This window comes from Anas acuta, chromosome 14 (genome assembly GCF_963932015.1).
Source record: "Anas acuta chromosome 14, bAnaAcu1.1, whole genome shotgun sequence".
Classification (NCBI taxonomy): Eukaryota; Metazoa; Chordata; class Aves; order Anseriformes; family Anatidae; genus Anas; species Anas acuta.
The window spans coordinates 7,979,767-8,000,151 of record NC_088992.1 but is presented as its reverse complement, the minus strand read 5'-3'; the positions used below and the strand labels follow the sequence as shown (position 1 = coordinate 8,000,151).

The 20,385-nt window shown below is 45.3% G+C and overlaps 2 protein-coding genes across 2 annotated transcripts in view; both read left to right on the top strand.

Annotated features, from left to right (window-relative positions):
• Positions 1–70: 70 nt before the first annotated feature.
• Positions 71–9,259, top strand: SOX30 (SRY-box transcription factor 30). The gene is made up of 5 exons (XM_068697976.1): positions 71–727; positions 1,939–2,178; positions 3,589–3,768; positions 5,074–5,566; positions 6,723–9,259. Exons 1-5 carry the CDS (start codon positions 154–156, stop codon positions 7,096–7,098), a joined length of 1,863 nt encoding a protein of 620 aa, XP_068554077.1. The 5' UTR covers positions 71–153; the 3' UTR covers positions 7,099–9,259.
• Positions 9,260–13,287: 4,028 nt separating this feature from the next.
• The window catches only part of ADAM19 (ADAM metallopeptidase domain 19), a 29,865-nt gene continuing 22,767 nt past the window's right edge, over positions 13,288–20,385 (top strand). The window contains exons 1-3 of the mRNA XM_068697972.1: positions 13,288–13,481; positions 13,724–13,809; positions 16,148–16,218. Coding sequence (XP_068554073.1) covers positions 13,421–13,481; positions 13,724–13,809; positions 16,148–16,218 — 218 coding nt within the window. The 5' untranslated portion in view covers positions 13,288–13,420. The remainder of the gene's footprint in view (positions 13,482–13,723; positions 13,810–16,147; positions 16,219–20,385) is intronic.

Genomic DNA, 20,385 nt, shown 5'->3' with positions numbered 1-20,385 from the left:
TATGCTCCTAACGCCGTCTCCATAGCGACCGCGTTGCGAGGCGAGTGGGCGGGGCGAAGCGGGCCGAGGCGCGCTCCCATTGGCCGGCGGCGGCGGCGCGAGGGCGCGGCGAGCGTTGGCGGCCAACCGCAGGCGGGCAACGGCCGTGGCGTCATGGAGCGGGGCGGGGGCGGCGGCGGCTCCGGGCAGGGGCCCGGCCCCGGCCCTCAGGGGCTGGGCGGGGAGCGGGGGGAGCCCCTGGCGGAGCCTCCCCTCAGCGCCCAGCGGGCCCCGTGGGGAGCCGCGGCCCCTGCGGAGGGCGGCAGGGAGCCGGGGAGCTGCGCGGGGGAGCCTCTGGGCGCCCCCCGAACGGCTGCGGGGCGGGGAGGGGGCGGCGGGGATGGGCGCTGGGGCAGCGCGGGGGAGCCGCGGGGAGCCCTCAGGGCGGAGGCGGGCGAGGGGGGCTCCCCTCACGGCTCCCCTCACGGCTCCCCGCCGCGGCCCGCTGCCGGTGGGGGCCTCACGGCCTCGCAGCCCCGCGGGGAGCCCCCCGGGGTGGTGCCTCAGGCGCTGCGGGTCCCGTTGGTGCTGCGGCCGCTGCAGGTGCAGGGCCCGCTGGCCGCCGAGCTGCTCCGCGGGCCCCAGGTGGCCCCGAAGCAAGCGCCGCTGAAAATGCAGGCGCTGCTCGAGCCGGCGGTGAAAATCGAGACCAAAAACGTGCCCCTCACTGTGCTGCCCTCCGACTCAGGTATGGAGGAAAGCAGGGTTGTAGGGCTGCGGCCAGCAGCTGGCAGGCTGAACGTGGGAAAACGTGGAAAAAAAAATGGAAAAAATAACGCTAGAGTGGAAAAAAAAGATACAGAGCCACCTCTCTGAGTATATCGTCACTTGTAAGACTCTAATTCAAGGTAGGGTGTGCGTATTCAGGAGCACAGAGCTCTGGTTGCTGGCTCAAATCAATTCAGCTTTGTCTGTTTGCTCCCTGACTGTATTAACCCCCCTCATAACTTCAGAATCACACCGAGTTTTGATGGCAAGTTTAAGTTTAGACATCTGTTGATCCTTAAAATGAAGCATTCGTATGCTTCTCCCAGAGAATTTGGATGTGTTAAGTGACAAACTTCATATCATCTGGATTAAAAGCTTACCCTTTTTGGAAAGAAAAGGCTTTTAAAATTTATACTTCTGACACTTTTGAAACGAATGACTTAAAGTGGAATCCTAAAGATCTAAATACTTCAGCCCCTTATTGATAATGTGGAACAGCAGTCTATTTCTAAGCCTTTTTCAGAGAGGAAATTGCTGAGGGATCAGTGGTGAAAGGTCTGGATGTTCGTAATGTCAGCAGCTCATTTCAAATGCAGTCTGTTTGCAAAGACCTAAAGCTGGGTGCCATGTAAAGCATTTGGTAAAACTGATTCACCCAGCAAATTGAGTGTCCATATCTGAGAAAAGAGAGAGGAAAAGGTAAATGAATAAATAGAAACCTCGAGCAGCAACAGCAGCAGCTGAGAAACCAGAGATATAACATCATTAGATCTCATCCCAGCATCATTAGGGCTTTTGGATACGTAGTTCTAGTGGTGAAGACAAATTTGTAGTGATATGTCTGTGCTATACAGTGCTTAATTTATGAATTGATAAGTTACAGAAAACAGTCTAGCCAAGTGGAAACCAAGCTGTCTTTAACAGTCACTTATCATATTTTTAAAAATAGATTAAACAACAAAGTCCATGTAAATGATTCCTTATGCAGTGTTTCAGTGGAGGTTATAGAGATACTTACTCCCTTGCACTTTTCAGGAAGTGCTCTCCAAACATGCACTGAGTTTTATGTGTCCCAAAGCTCTAGTAATTCTTTAAACTATTGCCAAATATCCTCTCGATATATTACTGAGTGTAACCTGTACCACATATATTGCCTGGAAGATAATCCTCTTTCCTCATTTTGTTGCATAGGAATGCCAGATACTCCATTTAGCAAGGACAAAAGTGGCCACGTAAAGCGTCCGATGAATGCGTTTATGGTGTGGGCTAGGATTCATCGGCCTGCTCTAGCCAAAGCTAACCCGACTGCCAATAACGCAGAAATCAGTGTTCAGCTCGGGTTGGAGTGGAGCAAACTGAGTGAAGAGCAGAAACAGCCCTATTATGATGAAGCTAGGAAAATAAAACAAAGGCACAGAGAGGAATTTCCTGGTAAACATTTATTTATTTATCTTAGTGGTTTAGAAGTGCAGGATTTCTAGAAAAAAAATATTTATTTTATTAGAGTAAATAGTAGAGTTGGAAAACATGACAAAAATTTCAAGCACTCAGTCATTCTATCAGCTTTATAGTACCTGAAAGCATATTCCTTTCGTAAAGCATCCATAAATGACATGGCATCCTTTATAGCCTCTAAGGTTTCATACATCCTTAGCCCACCACAGCTATAGCATCTCCTGCATGAGTTAAAAGCCTCATGGCTAGATACAGTTTATTCTGAACATGGATACAAAAAGAGCTGCCCAGGTGGTCTGTGGTGATACATGTATCCATTCCTTAAAAACAATGAATGGAAAGTGGGCAGGAAGCACAGATGGCATTGCACTCTGTGTGATTCTTCAACTTTCAGACTGGGGATTCACAAGTAAGAGTGTGGGATATGTTGTTCCTCAACCTTTTGCCAAAAGGATTAAAAATTTGGACCCTTAAAAAATTAATTTGTTCATAGCACTGCAGTTAATTAAAAGGACGCTAACAAAACAAAGCACAAGTGTTTGTATTGTGAACACATTGTGAGAGCTGTTGAGACATCAGGTGTCATAATCCTTTGTGATGTCATAATCCTGCTAGTTCACTGTTAGGGTAATGCTGGTAGATAAGACATGATTAATATGTCATAAATAAAAAAAAAAAGATGAAGAGCTGCACTCCCTCCTTGCACCCTTCCAAAAAAAAAAAGGGGGTTGGGGAGGGGCTTTAAGGTAGCATTGAGAGTTAGCCTGAGTTGTTAGCCTGTGTAAGAAACAGCTGCTCAGTAAAAAACAATATGTTTAAAAGTCTGCTAGTGCTTTATCAGTGTTGTAAGTCAGAGGCCAATGTACTTCTTATTGCCAAAATCTCTACAGGATTCCCAGTGGGCCATATTTTCCATTGCCTCTTGTAACCTGCAGGTTTATGTTAACTTTATAGGGTAAGGAAAAAAATCAGGAAAGATTCACATTTTGAATACAGCCATGGTTTTCTTCTGGACTGGAAGCCCACCATGCAGTGCTGTGTTCTCCATTGCACGCTTTCCTTAGTTGTGCCATGTCACATCCCACTGTTCTGTATTTATGTGTGTCACAAAACAATTTTGATTCAGTAACATAAAAACAGTGCCCAAACGTGTCCATTTTATTTCTTCCTCTGCTAAAATTCCCCATTTGCTAGCTCACTGACACAAATGGAGTTTTGCCATTGACTATTGGAGCAGTTTGGGGACTCTTCTTTCTTTTCTTTTTTTCTTTTTTTTTTTTTAATACACTTTTTTTTACATATTTCAGAATTATGGCTACAGTGGTTTTACGTAAAAAAGAGACCATCCCATAAACGGGGTGTCTGCATCTTTTTCATCTCTGACAGGTTGGGTTTATCAGCCACGGCCAGGCAAAAGGAAGCGTTTTCCACTGAATGTCTCAGGTCTACTTTCCGGCACCACTCAGAGTATCATCACTACAAATCCAGCTGCTGTTCTTCCCTTCCAATCACCTGGATACTCTATTGTCATCCCCACTGTTCAGAACAGTATTGGACATCCAGTCTGTGAGTTTTCAATACTGAATGATTTTTAAAATTAGGAATCTGCCTAGTAAAGTTGCATCTAACCTGGAAAGATCCTTTTTATAACCAGTCCGTATGGGCAGTGAAATAGGGTGTGCCATGAAAGCCCACAGGCAAATATAGCAGCTAACCTGCAGCTCCTCACATTTTGTGGTGAAAGAGCTCTGTCTCTGAGTGCAAGGACAGTGGATCACAACAAGTAGCTTTGGTCCAAGCACTGGACCTTTCCTCTTTACATATACTGATTCGAGTGAGTCTAATGAGACAAGAAAACTAAATGCCTGTTTATGCTAGATGGTGGTATTTGGAGATGTAAAAGAGAGCACCCTATGTTGTTCAGGTGAAGTTTTGGCTTAGGATGTGATTCTTTCCCAAATAATTCTGTAAATTTGACTAAATAAGGCATTTTTTTGTGTTCTTATGCTAGTGTGGTTCTTTGGGAGGTCCTTTGGGGACCAGGAGTTGGACTTGATGATCCTTGTGGGTCCCTTCCGACTCAGATATTCTATGATTCCAAGATTCTATGATATTACGGTGTCCTCACAAGCTACTATGTTTCATTCTAGAGTTTACTATCCTACTGTGGTTGAAATCACTCTTAAATACAAATTGTAAAATCTGGAAGTATTTAAGTCCAGTTGACTCAGAATCTAGACTCCTGGACTAGGGATTGGTTTTTGAAGACACTAATGCAACATGTTTTGAAATCTTACTGTACAAAGGCAGCCTTTAACATACAACATGATCTCAGGTGTGCATCTGCAAAATGTTTCAGTGAGATTGGCTAGCGGGTGCGTTCATTGGTGAAACAAGTAAGAAAATATATTGGAGAGCTGTGTGTTTAATTACTGCTTCTGCTCCTCACTGCTGCTCTCGCACCATGCAGATTTATTAGGAATTTGGCTTATTCCATCTCAGATGGTAAATGTGGGAGGTGTTCTGAGCTTCAGGCACTAAGTGCACACTCCAGCCCCATTCTGTGGCTATTCCAGAATAAGATACAATCCCCACTAGTCTCACAGCCTCAACACTCACCAGCCAATCCATTATTTGTTCACCATTTTTTTCTTGTTGAAGGAAGCTTAAGTGTGTGGACTCCAAAACCACCGGTCAGAACATGCACAGGCCAAGTGATGCGTGACTGAGAGTTGCAGGGAAGTGGTGCTAGCAAGTGATTTGGAGAATGTGATTTTGGCCCTAGTGATTTTGGTTTTGTTATGCCACTGTTTGTGACATCTCTTCCTTTACTTGTGTCTGATAAATAACTGCTCTGTTTCCTTTTGAAAGGTGAAGCTCTTTCTGCCATCCGTCTGCCAGCTTCTTCTGTTCAACGTCCAGGTCCAATTACCCTTTTCCAGTCTACTTTTGCGAGCACCACATCATTGGCAGTTCCAGCTCCAACCCTGCCCATGCACCCTGTAATTGCATCACAGCACTTTGCTGAATCTGTTCAGACAGGAGCTTGTGATGTATCTTCTGGACCCAACTGCCCTCTGAAGAGACTTACACCAGTTTTTGTTGAGAGCTCCAGTAGAAACTCAAGTAACACAGTCACTGCTCATGGCAGATTTTCCGTTTCTACCATTGAGCTCCCAAAGGAGTACTCAGGGCTTTCTGCTTGTCCTAGAGGAGTACCTCTTTCCCAAGCTACTCCTCTTCCTCACTCACGTCTCTATGAGAGTCCTCCCATTGGGCAGCCAGTTAATCTGTTTGGAGCACCTCCTCGATTTTCATTTCATCACCCTTACTTTGTACCTGGACCTTACTATTTCCCCTCAAGGTAATGCAATCCTTAATTTCAATACCAGCCAGATTAAGTGCTAAAGGGCTTCAGTTTTCAGAAAGTAGATGGAGCTTTCAGTTCTTGAGGCAAGAATGCAGTGCTAGGAAGGAGAGGTGCTCTTACCTTCCTATAGCTCCTCTGTGGTTGGACCTACTGGCCTGAGGCTGTTTGTAACACATGCCCAGTTACTGAAGGCTAATTTATATATACTAAATAAATACTAATTTAATAATTGGCACTCCCAAGCCCACGGTAAATAGAAGTATCCTCTCCCCACTTTGTGCACCTCAGATGCACTATATCTGATTTTGACAGAAAAGTGTTAGGTAGAGATAGTGTAAATATATTTTCAGAATGATCAGATTCAGTTTAAGTAGGTATGTGAGATGTCTCCAGCTACTATGATTGCAGCTGTCATAACTACCAGTATTTCTGAAATTCAGCCTAGTGGGAAATGTCTTCAGAATTCTTACGTAAGTAAGTAGTCCTTGCTAGTTTGTCTTTGCAGTCTCCGGGAAGTAAATGAGAGAAAATCACTTAATCAAAGAACTTACAAGCTAACACATGCAATATCCTGTGGGTATTTCCAAAGCTAAGTATGCACAGAACGTACCAATGTCCTCACACTCAATTTCTGTAACACCATGTAGATTATATGTGTGTCATTTTGTCATCAAAATTCCAAGAGGACACAACAACGACAGTTATATTTTGGCTTAGTAACTTCTTGCAATCTACTATATATATGTGTATTTATTAGTAGCAATCACTGTAAATTCCTTAAATATATTGACAACCACATACTGGGCACAAAGATTTTTCTCTCGGTCCACGCGTTTAACAACAACTTAATAGACACAAGAGGTCATTCAAAGAATAAAGAAGAGTGTTTTACCCTAGCTCTGTCACAAATTTTGGTATATAGAAGTAACAAACTGATTTCGGGTACTTCATCTTACCATTCTGAGCATGTACATTACTGTACTGCAGGCTTACCTGATTCTATTTTATCCAGTATATTATTTAATTAATATATATAAGAAAAAAAAGATGACTAGCTTAGAAAAATGAGCGCCATTCTGATTGTCTTAAGTGAATGGAAATCTAGGCAATCTGCATTTCTGAACAACGCTTTCAATCTCTTTCATTGCAGCACGTGCCCATTCAGCCGGCCTCCATTTGGCTGTGGGAATTTCTCCAGCTCAGTGCCAGAATGTCTTGGCTGTTACGAAAACAGGTACCAGACACAGGAGATGAAGTTTTCGGTTCTGGACAGAGACTATCCTTTCAGGGAATACCCAGAGGAAATTGTACATCAGGACTCACACAACTGTGAGAGGCTGGAGGAAGTGACCTGTCGCAGCAGCCGCAGTGAGGAGGAGTGTGTAAGCCCCATGCCACAACTGGATATTGGAGCAATTGAGAATGTTTTGTCAGCCACCCCTCCTACTCCTTCCAGCATCCAGCTAGTCAATGTGACTGACAGTGACGAGGAGGAAGAAGAAGAAAAGGTGTTGCGAGAGCTGTAATTTTTAAAACAAATGATAAGCCAAGGAAATACAGAATTGGAAATAAATCTTTTCGTCAGTATCATCTTCAGAGTGTGTTCAATGGGAAACCTATGTAGCTTGAGCAACCTGTGCATGTCATTTTGAGGACTCTGATGATCTGTTTGTATTTTCAGAGGTCACATAAAAAACTGGGGGGGTGTAAAAGCCCCTGAATTTCACCTGGTTCATCAGGGCATTGTTTGGACTCTAGCTCAGGAAATCGCTTACACAGGAACTTAGCTCTAAGCATGTGATAATGTACTTTCCGAGGAGAGATATGTTTAAGCACATCCTTATAATGCTCCTCTGAATCAGGATACTGCCTTTTATTGTTCACAGACATTGTAATGGTATTTGCTGTAATTTTGTAGGTATTACTTTTAGGAGTTTTAGCAAGAGAAATAATTCTGTTTTATGACTGTAATGTAATTCTTAGTACAGTAAAATACTATGAGGCCTGGAAAGTGAAGTCAAGAATGATTCTGCAATGCTTTATATTTTTGCTTTGATAAGTCAGTTTTAAGCTTAATTTGGTTAATTTTTAACTCTACTCTGCATTTGTGGTATGAATGTTATACAATGCACTGAAAATTTAGATTGGTTTCGGTAATATCTTAGTCTGTAGCCAGTTCCATTAATGAAAATGGATTGTCCAGAAGGTATGGAGAGGTATGGTAGCACCCAGAGAGTGGAAAGTGGATGGGATCTAGCCCTGTGACTTACATGAATGGATTGTGACTTGATCCCTGAGTGTAGTTATTACTGTAAAGAATTATCCATAGAATACCAAATTCTCTGAAGAATATCAAAGGCTTTTAATAGAAAGAATATCTGTACTGTACTCAAAGAGTAAAGAAATTCAAAAGTTTTTGACCAAAATATGTAATTAATGTTACTAACATTTATTTTTCTGTTTTATGAAAGGGATAGTCATTTCTTTCTGGGAATCCTGTTATTTTACTGTTGTTTATTTGAATAAACTCACCTGAACAACAAACCAATAGTGTTTCATTTTAAGCCATGAACAATGGAACTGAGTGGGAATGTGTAATTCATGATTTATCTAACTCGAAGACTTACAGTGCAGCTAAACTGCACATGCCTAGAACGACTACCTCAAATCATTTTTCTAGACAATTTCTGCAACTAACGGAAGTGTATCCATATATGTGTGTGTACGTATATTTGTAATTATGTAAATCCAGCTACCACAGAAATATGGGAAGGGCTAAAAACTGCAGAAGGAGAAGTACATCCATGCTGGGCTGGCAGCGTTCTAAGAAATGATTCAGAAGAAGCTACACGGATGTCTCATCCCGCACATCCTGTCTTGTGTAGGCTGTCACACCAGACCTGCTGCACCTTGACTGCCCTGTCTAACCTAACACTTAGGCCCCCTATATCCATCCACTAGGACAGCATTATTGATAAAGGCAGGTACCAATGAAGTTTCCATATGCCTCAAAAGGTAAGCCTAAATCAAGACAGAGTAGATATCCTTTGGGGTTCTTTGCATTTTAGCTTTTTAGTCTTACATCAACATTTGAATGCTTCTCTGGGCTCTTGGCTCCATTTCCAAGCTTAAGATCATTTGTGAACCACTGCATTTTGTAGTTAAAGACCACATGTAAAAGTATGGGTAAATGCTGCCTACACTACATTGCAACTGTGTTGTAAACAGCCCCCAGCTCCTACTGCATCTGTAATGCAGATGAATTGTTAAGAAGAAAGTCTTATAAATAGTAGAAAGTGTCTGTTACTAAATTATCTTCTCACTGAAAGCTGATCTGGCCTGTAGGAATGCATGTGGGCAAACAGACTAATTCCTAAACAAGTACGTTTCGGGGTATAAAACAGCTGTTGGTGGGATTATTCTCTAGATCCAACTTCTTTCCCCCTTTTTTCCTTTTTATACACAATGGAATAGGATATAAGACATACTGCAGTGCATATTCTAGTGCAGAATCCAGAATGGTTGCTTTCCAGAAAACAATTCACATTTACTTTGTCCTATATGGGGTGTCCTGAACTGTTTAAAGGGAAATGCCTCCGAGCTGCTCAGTTGTACCCAGTGCTAATGGTGAAGCTGGTGCTGACGTACATGAGCTTCAGTGGGCCAAGGGATTCAGCATTTGCTGTGCCAGGTCCATCTGCTAATGGGATCTTTGCTGCTCATTTAGCAAAACACAGCATTATACCCTCAGTGGAAATCTGCTCTGTTTAATACCTCAAAGGCCATAAGAAGAGAAGACTGAGGTTTAAAACATCATGGATATGTCAGTTTGAAACAAAATGTAGGGCTGATCTTTCCTGTCCTTCCAGGTAGAGCTGAAGTCATGGATCAGTTATATGGGATCTGTATCTGTAGAACTACAGCACTGGACCCAGCCATCTCTGCTGTTAATCTACCTTAATCTAAACTAAAAATCACCTTGTGTGCCTCTCAAATTGATATATATATATATATCAGATGCAGATATTCCAAAGTTTGTTTTCCTCCTTCTTCTAGAAAAGTCTCAAGATATTTAGTAGTGCTTCTCGGTGTGCCCACTGCCTGTGGCTGTTCTTTTGCAGGGATGACTTCCTGCTCCAAAGTTATGGAACATTTTTATGGCCTTGATGTTATTAAAACCCTTATGTTATTATACCCATTCCTCTTCTTATGAGAATAAACTGCTTCGGTATATTCACTCTCAGAGAAAACACAAGCTTGGAGAAGTTTGCAGTCAGTGTGGAGAGGACCACAGTGCTCGAAATATACAAATACAGTCAAAGAGATGCAGCGTGTCAGCACATCCAGCCTCGTACCATAAGGTCCACTTGGCTGTAGGAATGAAGCAAAAGTAGCAGCAGTGGCCCACCCTTAAAAAAAAAAAAAAGCATAGGGAGCATTTTGGTAGGATTTCACTAGCAGCACATCGGGACAAGCCCTTGCCTGGTACCTGATCATCTTACAGCACTGCTCCCTCTTTGGCAGGGCAGCTGCTCTAAGGCTCTTCCAAGTATTCCTGCTATCCTACGGGCACGGTGGAAAAGCAAAGCTAAACAGGAGATTCTGGGGCTGCCGAAGATGTTCTCTCAAGTGCTAAGACCTGAAATAATGACGTTTGCTGGTAAATCACCAGTTCCCGTCACAGACCCACAGTCTTCCTCCTTTGATCATTCCAAGTGATCTGAAAGAGGAAAAATGTTCTGAAAAACAGAAGATTTCAAATTTCCCCCAAGTCAGGCAAAGACATAATATTTCTTTCTTTGGTGCAAGTGCCTGAAATGCAGAGGTTGTGATGGAAGACAAAACGTCTTCCATCTTCTCTTTCTAAGAGTTTGATTTTTGGTAACATTTCCTCCAGCGTCAGCAGAAGGCTTTCAAGAGCAGTTCATTCAGCAGCTTTTCCTATTTCTGAATTGAGAGTTCCAATGAAATATTATTGAACATTTAGTCTGATAGATGTCCAAGTTATTCTCTACATAAATCTGTTTCTTTAGCAGGCACTCTCCAATGTGGGTCTACCTCCCTCTTTCCTTCTAAGTGGTTAACTCCTAATTTACTCCTAAATTACTATGGACGTAAGGGGAGAATCAACATCTTTGGCTTTCCAGCCAACAATAATAGTGTTAAAGTGGGGAGTAAGTGCAGAAACCCCAATGCAAAAGCATGCTCAGCAGCTTTGACCTGGGCAAACTGAAACACCTGATTTCCAAAGGCTGCACACACAGCCCCTTGCTCTGGGTGCTGTATGGGGGGGGGGTGCAGCTAATAGCTGTATCCTTGCCTTGATCACAGGGATGTCAGAGATAAGGAACAGACTCCCAAATTCCCAGCTGATACTTTTAATCAGGAAATCAGTTTTCTGGAGGAAATGAGCTTGAGCCTTTGTAATTCCCAGATAACCGAAAGCTTGATCTTGCTCTGTGAATCAGGCAAATGTCCCATTAAGTTCAGCAAGAGCTTTTTGAAGAAATAGTCCAGGGCAGGATCTGACTCATCCCGTGCCAGAGGCAGGTAGCGTTACAGCTTCTGAGCGCTGTTAATAGGGCTAGAATACCCCAAATCTTTCCATGCAACCACGTCTGAGCAATGTAAGTGATATATCATATAAATATAGATTAAACTATTTATAACAACAGCACAGTCTGTGGTTATATTTTTATAGAGGGAGTTTCTGGTGATTATAAATTAAGATATCAATTCTCATATTACTAAAACCCAGTGATAAAAATATCACTATATAACAAATGCAAACACTGCACAGATTTTATTTTCATGATACCTGAATGATGAGAGAAATCACCAACAGCTCGTTATTGGTCCAAGTATTAAAAAATTTTAAAGTAAAGCAAATAATGCTCCTTCCATTCAACGTATTATTTATTTATTTATTTATTTATTTTGAACTGATCTTCTTATTGAGAAATACATGGAGCAACCCCTGCGAATATTAGTAATATTGGTAAGATTTGTGACAATCTTTCAGTGCAAGCAAATATCTTCCTCTTCAAAAAAAATTTTTTTTTTTCTTCTTAGGATAGAGGGAAATTTAATTCAGGGATGAAAGCAGAATAGCTGTCTAAATTTGGGTTACATATTTACTTATTCATAATGTTACCTTCAGCATACCCCACATATTTAGGAAAGAGCTGATCTGTTCCCTGAATTTTTGCTCTGAGAAAGGGCCTGATTTGTGTGAAGACAACGTGTGACCAGGCTGTGGGTCTGACAAAAGGTCATTTATGGCCCACTCACCCTGGTGAGTCCCTCTAGGGCTCTCCAAGATGTCCTCGCTTTCTTCTGCCAGAGCGATACTGGAAGGACGCAGACCTTCACGAGACGAAGGAGGTTTCTCAGCTCAGCGTGCGAAGTGCTAGGGGAGAGAGGGGTCATGTAGGACTGCCATAAAGCAAAAGGGGTCTGCAGACATAAACGTGCACATTTCCTGTGGGCACAGTTACAGGAAAAAGCATAGACCTTCAATAAAAGAGAGCTCAATGGTTTCAAGAGCATATGAAAACCCCTGGACAAGAGACAAAAGCATTAGTGCTATCTGGCCAGCCTTTATTCTAAATGGATTGTTAATTTCCTATTGGCCTCTCTGAATTAAATATTTCACTCAGAAATATAGCCAGGTGAAATTTCTCCCCATGTCTTATGCCGCTTTCCTGGTGGTTCACCTACACAGGCACTTGAAGTACAGAGCTGGATGGAAAGGGTTTCATGGATAATGCAGGTGAAGACTATGACTAGCAGGTGATGCCTTTCATTGTATCACCAGCCCAGCCCAGTAAAAAAATCAATAAATAAGGGACTTCAGTTCACCCTCACAGCCTTGCTAACATGCCTGCAGTTTGAGCTGGCTGGCAGTCAGAGCAGAAATAACCTGATATAGGGCAGGGAGTTGTCTTTCATGGGCTCAGTGTGAGCAAGGAGCATCTTCGGCACCCAGGGTCGGGGGACTCCCCTCAGCAGAAGCAACGTCAACCAGTTTGTGCTCTGCCTTAGGGCAGGGCTGGGGGCTGCCAGCACCTTTTGCACCAGTGTCCCTGTCCCTGTGTCCCAGCCTGGGCTGATGCCACCTGGAAATGGGCTCATCCCCCTGAAATGCTGAGATCCCAAAGAGCTGGTGCATGGAGGACACAGCCCATAGGACAGCCCTGAAGGGTGCAGGAGAAGACAGGGACACCCCTTTGGGAGCCTCACAAGAGTGAGTGGCCATCCCTGAAGGGCAGCACGGGGCCCAGGAGCTGTGGGTGCTCCCAAGCCCTGCCTCACCCCCAGTCCCTCCATCTGCCTAAAGGGGAGGGAGGCAACGAGGTTGGTTTTGCTTCTGGTCAGCATAAATCACAGCCTGCATCCCTTCAGCCGTCCGGTGGCAATGCATTACCCTGGAGAGAAGGGATTTAGGATGCCTCTGGGGACATGGGTTCAGCCGTGAAGGGGCTGGCTGCGTTACCTATAAATAAAATAAATACACCAACAGAGCCAGAGCACAGCTCCTCCAGGAGCTTAGCAGATATTTGTCTGCTTAATCCAGCAGGTCTCCCCTCCTTTGCTGGCCGTCAGCTTGCTGTGCTGGCACAGCGCCTGGCGGAGGGGGACCCCCAGGGCTCCCCCCACCGGTACCCGAGGCGCATCCCCGAGCCGGGCTGGAGGAAGAGGAGGAGGAGGAGACACCCGGCGGCAGCAGCACCCCCACCCCCAGGCAGGGGGCTGTAGGGCCGGCTGTAGGGCCGGGGGTGGGAGGGGAAAGCTGCGCCGGCAGCTTTTATACGCGGGGCGGCCGGGGAGCTGCTCCTGCCCGGAGTCATGCGAGGCCGGGGGCTGCTCTGCGGCATCGCCCTCTCGCTGCTGCTGCAGCCACCGCGCCGTGAGTGCGGGGGGGACCGGGTGGGGGACAAGTGCATCTTGCTGCCTGAGCCCTGGGGAGGGTGGGGTGGGATGGGGAGGATGCCATAGGGTGGGGTGGGGTGAGATGGAGAGGATGGCATGGGGAGGATGGCATGGCATGGGGTGGGATGGAGGGGGTCTCCTCCGGCTCCCCCCGGCCCGGTTCCTCGTTTTTTCACTCGAGGACCGGGCTGGTGAGCTGCTCGCCTCGTTTTTCCCCAGGAGGAGAGGTGGCCGCCGGCTCGGAGCCGCAGCCCGTGGTGGTGGTGCCGCACTGGGAAGCGCTGGGGAGCCCCGGCGGCGAGAAGGTGGGTGGCGAGAGCCGGCTTCTGTCTGCTTTGCCGGCACCCCCAGGGGCTTCGAGAGGGGGGAGGACTAACGCTGAGGGCTGGGAGACCCCCGCTTTGGTCCTGCTGCCTGAGGGGCTGCGGGGAGCAGAAGCGCAGCTGGGGGGTGCTTGACTGCAAACACAAAGCCCCACGCCCTGCTCAGGTGCAGGTCTGAGAATCACTGAATGGCTTGGGTAGGAAGGGACCTTAATGCCCACCCAGTTCCAGCCCCCTGAAATGAGTAGGGACACCTCCCGCCAGCCCAGGCTGCCCCCAGCCCCATCCTCATCCCCATCCCACCTGGCCTCGAGCACCTCCAGGGATGGAGCATCTGCAGCTCCTCTGGCAGCCTGTGCCTTGCACACCGTTTGTGTCGGTGCAGAGCTCGCTCTCCTCTTACACATGGCAATTCAGCAGCGTGTCAGTAGTCTGCAGCCGTTTTGGGAACTGCTGGGATGCCAGATTTGAACATCAACCACAAACCACAGTTCCTTTTCCCAGCATCTGCGTTGCTGCTTTCAAGAAGTTATCAGTTGCATAATGAAGTGGGAAAGGACAATCCAAGTGATGTTTAAATGGTGAACCAGGAAAAGGGAAGCTATGGCATTATTCTGAAGAAAAATTATGGTGTCTCTCCATAAGCATTGTTATTCCAGGCTTTGTCCACCCTATGCAATGGGAATTTCCAAAACTTTATATAAGAAAAAGCTGCAATGACTTTCTCATGCTCTTAATTCTCTTAAAACTATTCTTGCAACATAGCCTGGAAGCTTTGTTTCTCTCTCATATTGATAGCAATATGAATACATCTGGACAGCATTTGCCCTGACATAAATTTGCTGTGTCTCAGGGGTCTCGCTTGGTTTGTTTCAGGCAAATTCCTGTTGGCTCCCAAATGAGTGTTAGCAAAGCGTATGTACAGCTGGGATGTTTCAGTTACACTGCAATCAATGCACTCTGAAGCAGTGTATTTATTGAAGGAGAAGGGAAGGCATTATTAGTAATAACAATGTTTGCACAACCTTTGAGTAGTTACAGTAATAGACCCTTAGACCCCCTGGCTATGGGCAAGGCAGCCTCTCTTGCTTACAAATTAGCAGAACAACAGACCCACCCTGGGCCATACCAAGCACCTGTAAGTCAGTAAACCAAAGCTCAGCCCCTTGGAATTAGCCATTGTTTTATGGATTGAATGTATTTACTTCTGCATCACCTGTGTGAGCCTGATACAATGCCCTGATAAATGAAGGACAGAAACAAAAGAATATAAGCAGGAGCTGATTTCAGAGGAGCTTGTAATTGAACTTGGAATCAATGAAGTGACACCCAAGCATGGCTCTGGCTGACAAACCTGTTAACAGAGCATCCTGTTAAATCTGTCATGCTTTCAGTTGGTCTCTTCTGCAAAATCCCCGCTAACACTGAATGAGGAAATAATAGAGTTGATCATCTCTCACCAGTTTTCAGGATTTTTTGGGGGTGTGGTTTCAGCTGAATAGAGAAGTCTTTTATCTGATGGGTTATTTCTCTTCTGAGGAGTTATTCATCCATTTCCTTTATGTGTAACCACTCAGATCCAGAAACCTGCCTTCAGCCAGTGGTTCTGCTTTGAGAGGGAGCTAAAACCCTGGAGATCTGCAGAGGCCATCTAGTTGGGCCCCTGGAAATGTATTCTATCCTTGAATTATTATTTTTTTTAATGGTGGTTTTGGTTATACATTGGCCATTGTGCTAAGAAATTGGGGCCCTTCCCGTTAACACTAATAGCAGCATTAACACAGCCAGCTGTCCTGCATCCTCACTTGGAGCCGAGCTATATGCAGATTGCAAACCAGGGCTGTGGCTGGCGTGCTTGAACACACCACAAAGCTGCTGTCATGGTTTCCAGTCCCTCTGCAGCCTGGGACTAATATGGGAGCAGCTGTGAAATACCGTCCCCAAAACAGTGAGGGCCTGAAGATGTCTAAGGGATCCTGCATCTTACTGACATCATCTGGGAGTAAAAGAATTTTGTGAAAATCTCTGAAAGAGGCGTGATTGCTCTTGTGCTGAAATAGGCTTCTAGAAATGTGTTTTTTTTTTTTTTTTTTTTTGTTTTTTTTTTTTTCCTGCTGTGACAACAAATGAGGCTTTGGTTAGCTAGCTCCTCTATTTGATGTGTAAACCTCTGGGACGAGTTGGGGTGTCCCATGACATGGTCCTGACCATGGTGTGCACCCAGAGGGGCTCAGTGTACCCCTGGGTGCACTGCTGTGTGTGGATGTGTTTGTGGTGATGATGATTTCTGAGTAACAGGCGTTTTCTCTTTTGCACGCAGCATCCATTCCGAGCCGAAGTTAAGATTGAGGCAGAAGGCCAGGAACTTGTCTTGGAGTTAGAGAAAAATGGGTAAGTGTGCTTGAGCATTGCATTCTGACCTGTGTGCTCACTGAAATAATGTATAAGGATTACAGTGAAGTCAACAGGAAAACCACCACTGACTTAACAGGGTTCTGATAAAGACAGGATGAGGAAGTCCTTTTTGGGATTTCAAGGTTATTCCAGGTCTGAGACCCACTGATGTTAATCAGCCAGGCAGCCCTGACTGCAACAGAGCTTTGTCAGCAAAAAGCAGGTAGTGACCTGGCCTGCAGCCTGTAAAGCCGTTTTTGCATCATAATTCTTAATTTAACCAGAAAATGTTGCTGATACAAAGCTCTCTATTTACCAAATGGCTCCCTGCTTTAGAGTCAGTGTGACTGTAATGAGGATTTCATTTGCTGTGATCAGAAGTGATGCTGCTCCCTGGTTCCTAGGAGAAATGATCTGACAGTTTCTGTTCCATTAGTGACCTTCATGCTAAAATAGACTGAAAAAATGCTTTTACATCAACTGAAATGCAGCCTCTTCTCGGGCATGATCCAGCAATGGTGTGTGATAGCATTGGGCATGATGTGTATTGAATTCAGCTGAAACTGCAGGAGACAAAGGGAGGTAGAAAGATTCCTGCCTTGAGGCTTTCTCCACTGGCTTTGTCCAGTGTGTGGATTAGTTTCCAGTGGTAAAAAAGCAGCTGGAAATGTAGCTGCAATAAGCTGCTTTTGCCAAGCAGTCCACTTGCCCTGTTGGTGTTTTATTTTTGAATTGATCTGAAGATTTATCTGTGGAAACACTACCAATTGTATGTCAGCTAGAACCAGCAGAGGGAATAATAGCCTTGGAATAGTAACTCTGGCAGTATTTTAAATGTATTGTATGGGCATGCCAATCACAGAGCTCAGGGCTCAGCTTTCCTCCTGAAAGGGCAAAGTGTCAGAAGATCTTATTAGTTCCGATGGCAGTGCATAAATCTAAATAATATTTGGGTGGCTTGGAAGAAAACCAGATTTTTCTTGGCATTGTGTGCAGTAAAGCATGAAGCCTGATGGCTGATGAGAGGAGCGTACATCCTACGAGGTGCTTTCTGTAATAGACTACAGAAACTGCTGGGAGGTTCAGAGCAGCAAAGCCTGGACACATCTCCCAGTCAGTCCACACCTGTGTGGGGCTAAACAGAACCAGCCGTAAATTCTGTGTCTTGGTGTGTCGCAGCTGGAAAAATAGAGAAGGGATGGAAGAGACCAGGCAGCATGAGCTCTGCCAACTTGGTCCTGTCTAATGCAGGAACTATAGCTGGTGCTGACAGCAGTTTCACCAGGGATGGTCTCTGAGCTGGACCTGGAGGTGATGTGCCTGCTGGGGGTCTTCTTCCCAGTGAAAGGGCTGTCAGGTCTAAAATATTCAGCAATAACTATGCAGAAGTGAATTCACTGCTGGCAGAAGCAAGGAGCCTTGCAGAACCAGTCTGTATGCAGCGTGGTGACCTAACTCCAGGTGCCTCCTGGGAGCGGAGCTGTGCTATTTCCAGCGGAGGCAAACACGTTGCTGGTGTTGGTAAACACCATGATAATAATAGAGGGCTTCTATTGTGCTTATTTCCTGAAATGTATTTTCATTCATTGAGATGTATACATGCAGGCTGAAGTCTGCACACACGGTCCCACTGCAGGGTTATTCCCCTTACAAGGACTGCTGAAATAGGGTGACTGGCTTGGAGTTTTTGGTTTTATTTTATTTCTGTGGAAAATGCAAGTGATTTATTGATAGCAGCACTTCACGTGGGAGACTTGCCAGTCCTCGTGCAGGAGAGGTGATGGCACCATCCCAAAGTGCAAGTCTGTGAATGTGATTAGGAGAGGCTCTGGAGAGCCACTGCTTCTCAGACTCGCAGAGATACAAAAGTAGTTTAGAGACTCTCAAACTGAGAGAGCAATGATGAGGCAGCCAGAAGAGCATGAAGTGCATGGGAGCCCTGGTAACAACAGCATCCACAGAACACTTGTACGAGAAGGGAAGGAAAACTGCTGCTCCTTGCTGCTGCACGTGGAGTCCAGACTGGGGTAGCTCCTGGTGCCCAGCAGCTTAACACAGCTGGGACTTGGAGTGCTGACTGGTGACAGATTGGGGCATCTTCCCCAGGGGGTTTGTCAGGCACCCAGGCAATGTAAGAGGAGGTGTGGGTCCCTGTTGGGAAGTGTCCCTTTGGAGCCACCTGAAGGGCTAGCTGCTCTGCTTTGAGTTCCCTTGGCAGCGGAAGGTGCTTATGGCTTTTTGAGTTCAAATGAGCCCCAGAGGTCTGGGTCACTTCATCGATCCAGTTTAGAGAAGCTCTGCAAGCTGCTGGGTTAGGCAACCTTGTTACGTGTCCACATGCTCACCAGCCCATAAAGAGAGATGAAGGTGATGAAAATATGGGCTTGCTTTGGAAAAGGAAGGGGGAAATACAACCATCTATATTGGTTTTGTAGGGATAAACTAGCTTTGAATGAAACAAGCTGTCTTGAGTATGTGGAAGAAATGTTCACATGAAGGCTGTAATTTCATATCCTATATGAAAAGGACATGGTGTTCATCCAGAGGTGAAACATTATTGCATGTATTTCTTCAGAACTGCACACAATTCTGTATTTTGAAAGACTCGGTACATCATCTGTGTTTGGGCTTCATATATCTAAGAATACAATTATTGCATTAGTTGTTAACATAATATTGCATTATTTCCTGTTCAGGCATTTAATACAAAGGCGGAACCACACCGCGGTTCCAAGTAGAGTTCACAACACCATGTAACATCTCTGAGTAACGACAAAAGTATATCCCCCAAATGACTTAGGCTTGTTTTAAGTGACCCAAAACCTTGTCGTGCAGCTGCAGGATTGGAAAGCTCAAAGCTGCACAAACAACAAATATATGGAGAGATGCCTATAAAACAGTTTTAAAATTGGCTGGGGCTTAGGAACGGAAGAATCTGAGTTGAAAATCTTGGATCAGAAGAGACTATTTTAAAGGCATTCACATTTGTTAATAAAAAGCAGCTTTGAGCCAAGCGTGGAGGGGATGCTGGGATGGTCTGAATATGTGGCAGAGCTGCCTGGTGTGAGCCCTTTCTAGCAAAGGCGGAGTTGATATTTGGACAGCAGAAACCTGTGTGGAATTTTTCTCACCAGAATGCAGGAGAAATATCTACAAGACTTTCCTCCCTGTCCTCCTCTTTTTCGTGTCTCCCATGGGGAAGGATGACTTGCTGCGAAAGGCAGTGGGTGCTCCTCCAGAAGTCACCTTCCACAGGGGTGTCCCTGCCTGCAGTGAATCCCATGGGTGCTGTAGGACATGGCTGTGTGTTTTGCCTGGGTGCTTGTGTTCTGCCTGCTGCCCTCCCACAGCACCCATGATCACAGGGGATGCTGGTGGCAGGGGTGAGCGCAGAGCCCATGCAGGGCTGGCAGAGATGTGCAGCAGTGGCCTGAGGACAGCACAAAAAGTCCAAAACCTATCTGGCCTGAGCTTGGGATCAATCCAGATGGCTATTTTGGGTCAGCTGGATCTGATAAGGAGCAGTATCGTGTCCAAGCCCTTCTGGCCCCATCCAGGTAGCTGACAATCACTCCTGCCCTATTTGATGCTCTCAGCGGCTCGATGACAGATTTGTATGTCACTTGTGTGTCACAGTTTCCTTCTTTTTCATTTCCAGTGCCTCTTCTCCCAGCTGAATGAGGAAGAGGGGAGGTTGCTGCCCACCCCCAGGCAGGAAGGATATCTGAGATTATTCCACTGATGAGCTGCACACTATCAGTGTCTATTAGACTTCCTGCACGGGGGGTTAAGGGTTACATAAAGGAGGGAAATCGAGTTTATCCTGCTCTGTTGTCTCTCAGAGTCATCAGAAAAACAGGGGTGGGACCTGGAAAGCCATAACTGCCTTTCAGCCTCCTGGTTCCCCTGAGACATTCGGTGATTTCTGTGTGGGGCAGAGAGGAAGAGAGGAGGAAATGGAACCCTTTAAATCTTTTGCTCCCTGACTCATTATCAGCTAATTTCCCATTTATTTTATTTCCTTTTTCCTCTCAAGGCAAGTTTTATGGTTCCCATTGGTGAGCTGGAGGGTAATGTGACAAATTTTGCTTGGGTCCTGTAACATGATTTACATGATGACTGTCACAGAAATAGGAGTGTAGTTCCACCTCTAGAGCTGGGAAA

Coding starts and splice junctions, on each gene's coding strand:
- SOX30 (XM_068697976.1), top strand. CDS start 154: ATGGAGCGGGGCGGGGGCGGCGGCGGCTCCGGGCAGGGGCCCGGCCCC. Junction 2,179..3,588: donor GCACAGAGAGGAATTTCCTG/GTAAACATTTAT, acceptor CATCTCTGACAG/GTTGGGTTTATCAGCCACGG. Junction 5,567..6,722: donor CCTTACTATTTCCCCTCAAG/GTAATGCAATCC, acceptor CTTTCATTGCAG/CACGTGCCCATTCAGCCGGC.